Source organism: Eschscholzia californica, unplaced genomic scaffold, assembly GCF_041429995.1.
Source record: "Eschscholzia californica isolate CP2 unplaced genomic scaffold, dmEscCali1.0.p SCAF_4, whole genome shotgun sequence".
Taxonomy (NCBI): Eukaryota; Viridiplantae; Streptophyta; class Magnoliopsida; order Ranunculales; family Papaveraceae; genus Eschscholzia; species Eschscholzia californica.
Window position 1 is genome coordinate 2,918,930 of NW_028238461.1, and position 3,201 is coordinate 2,922,130.

Below are 3,201 nucleotides of genomic sequence, written 5' to 3' on the forward strand. Positions count from 1 at the left end.
TTATCTGTCTTTGATCTTCACTTGAAATTTGTTCGAGGTAAAGAATAAAAAAGTAAAATTATCTTTCTATTATCTTCGTACATTTAGACTTAAATACTTAAAGGTGTTGACACTCATGTTGCACAAATTCGACCTTTGGACATTGTAGCAGCTAATTTTTAAAACAAATTCGACCTTTGTGCATTCAGTATACCCCCTCAAAACAATGTCTTTTAGAAAACAAACTTTGAATTCAAATTTATTTTATGTTGGACGCGATCACTTAGTTACATGAGTCATACAAAAACAAACATTCTAAAATCAATCATTTCAAACCATTCTGAAAAAATAAGAACTGAAAACAAAAACAGTAGATGGATTTCATCTTAATTAGCAAGATTGGTATATCATGAAGTCATCATATATGGAGTATTAGAAATGGAATCAGGTCCAACTAACATAAAAGAAAAATAACGAAAATCACAAGTAGAACAAAACAACCACCAACTTCTGAAATTGTGGATGCAAACAAAAACAGATTGAAAGATCAAGTGACAAGCTGAACCATCTCTAGAGGTGTGTATTTTTACCAATTCAAGTCACTTAGTGCCGTTACTAGATAGAGCTTGGAGCCGCATTTATCCCTTCCAGTACAGAAAAATCAGATGGTCCAACTGTGTCGATAAAACCTCGTACTGATACTTCTGGTAAAGCCGTATTTTTCCCCAGCAACTCTTGGTCTAAGAAAATGACAATGACTGTAATATCATCATGGAAGTATCGTCTTACCCCCTTTTCGATCTTCTTAAGATCATCATACCTCATTTCTCTCTTCCTAGCTGCCTCAGTTAAAGCTGTTTTAATGAGTCTTCTTGCTATTCCCTGATATTTGAAGTAAGATTAGAGAAATAATCAGAATATTTTAATAACCAAGTATAGATGTGTGTGTGTGTGTGTGTGTGCACATATGTATAGAGAGAGAGAGAGCAGACAAGCTTACTGTTCTTGGGTAGTTATAGACGATCTCAGCGGCTTCCTGGTTTGTTAAATGCTCCCAAAGACCATCGGATGCAAATATAATGAATTTGTCTTGTGGTCGTACCGCTCTTGTATATATGGAGGGCTCAGCTGTCAGAACAGGTCGACGGAGTGGTTCATTGAGCCGAAAACGTGGGAATGATGGGTCAAGAGAAAACTCTGGTCTCTTCAGATATGCATCCCCTATAGTTCTAGATACCTACAAACAGCATATATGAATATAAATATCACACATGTTGCTTACAGATAATTAAAAGAAAATTAACAAGGAAAAAAAGTCAACTGTTGACTTAAATCGGTAAACAAGTAGTATATTTCCGTAAATTAGTACAATGCATGTTCGGTACGAAGAAAAAAAACAATGTCTTAGGAAGTCACAAGATAATAGTATAAATCGAAAATGCTCAACCCCTTTACTATCTACAAGGCAAAATAAGCTGTTTTGTATGACCAAACGGTAACATTTGAGGACGGTGTAATCTTAATCCGTTTACAGGTGAACTGCTTTAACTCTAAACTTTCATGTGACATTTCTAGTTCTTAAACAATCTTGTGGTTCTATTTACGTTTTGATTAATCTATGCAAGTATCCGTGAGGTCTACTTTTAACGGTTTGTGAACGTCGTCTCACTTGGATAATGGAACACATTTAAACAATTACACCAGGCATCAGACACACTCAAAATTTATCTTGAGTTAACTAGTGCTAAAATTGTAGCATTGATTTTGCGAAACTGACGAACTGTATTCATATAAAGATACAACTACGAGTGGAAGAAGGAAGGACAAACCTGAATAATGCCTTTGACACGCCATACCCCTTGTTTTAGAACAACAATATGTGAATCATCAGGATGTAGAGACTTCAATTCCTGTCTAACCTCCTCCATACAAGCATTATGATCCATAGTCAATTGTTCCGCGACGATTTTATTAGACCTACCTAAAGAACCTACTACAGCTCGAGAATCGCCAAGATTAGCAACATAAATCATTCCCTGCCAAATAACTCCAACCAAACAACAAGATCCAACAGCAGCAATTAGTGGTTTTAGTGCACAAGTCCTCCGGACAAGAGTAAGAAAACCATCCTCCGTAGCTGAAAAAGCACTCCCAAGAACATCCTCAGAGATTGTTCCATTTTCTCGAGCAAGCCCTAGAAATGGAAAATGTTAGGTCATCTTCATCATCATAAATAATAAACCCTTAACCAATTATATATAGATCTTGAATTGGCTCCCCAAATGAAAAGGAAAAATATAGGAATACTAACTCATAAGATGAAGAAAGAGATGATCACGAACAAATCTGGCAGCTTCAGGACCGCCATGACCATCATAAACACCGACAAAAGTAGCATTTCTACCAATTTCAACTTGACTATGATCTTCAATGATTTCGTTAGCTTGAACAACAGAGAAAGAGAATTCACCAAATGAATGACGATCAAGATCTCTACACCATAGTAATGGATCATCTATTCCACCACCATCATCATCCTTGTTCATACGGGCGTACCGTCGGACCGGGAGTAAGCATGCCTGTAAAATCCTTGCCAACCATGAAAACATCCCTCATTTCCTCCACAAATATACCCTTTTTTTTATATATATATATTTTTGTTTGGTTTCTTCACAAGATCCCGCCGCCTCTGATTCACTACTAATACTAATAATATAGATCAATTGTTCAGCAACGATTCCAATTCAAATAGAGGTGTTCCCTTGCCTTGAGAGATGAGATAATACTCAAAATTTTAGGGTTTCTGATGAATGTAGAGAGAGAAAAAGAGTTTGTTGGAGTGAAGAAGAGGGAAGGAAGGAGTGAAAAACTAGTACTACTGAAATGGGAAAGTTAGAAGAGAAGGCGTGAAGAAAGTGTGAAGAGTTTAATTGCCAAGAAAAAACAAAGACTCCTTGTGGAGTTGTGGTCCAATCCCTAAGAGTAAGGATGCTACCAACTAGTACTATACATCCCCATACTATTACTCTAGTTATATACTATACACTAATTTGATACGGGTTATAAGAGTCATTTCACGACATTAATACATCATGAAAGAGATAATAGGAAGATCCATTAAGATTTTTTTTTTTAATTAAATAAGCACTATAACAGTCTGATTTATTAAGACATCCTAAATCTTTAAAGACCATATATCCACTTGTAAGGTCATCCTAAAGG

At 36.0% G+C, this 3,201-nt stretch overlaps 1 protein-coding gene across 1 annotated transcript; it reads right to left on the reverse strand.

Moving 5' to 3' along the window:
* Positions 1–335: 335 nt before the first annotated feature.
* Positions 336–2,987, reverse strand: LOC147541562 (Protein phosphatase 2C family protein). Its single transcript, XM_086635145.1, has 4 exons — positions 2,291–2,987; positions 1,809–2,173; positions 980–1,216; positions 336–861 (listed from the first exon to the last, which is right to left on the reverse strand). The coding sequence occupies exons 1-4, from the start codon at positions 2,586–2,588 to the stop codon at positions 595–597; spliced, it is 1,167 nt and encodes a 388-aa protein (XP_086491271.1). The 5' UTR covers positions 2,589–2,987; the 3' UTR covers positions 336–594.
* Between the last annotated feature and the right edge of the window lie 214 nt (positions 2,988–3,201).

Coding starts and splice junctions, on each gene's coding strand:
- LOC147541562 (XM_086635145.1), bottom strand. CDS start 2,588: ATGTTTTCATGGTTGGCAAGGATTTTACAGGCATGCTTACTCCCGGTC. Junction 2,174..2,290: donor TCTCTTTCTTCATCTTATGA/GTTAGTATTCCT, acceptor TTCCATTTCTAG/GGCTTGCTCGAGAAAATGGA. Junction 1,217..1,808: donor GTGTCAAAGGCATTATTCAG/GTTTGTCCTTCC, acceptor TGCTGTTTGTAG/GTATCTAGAACTATAGGGGA.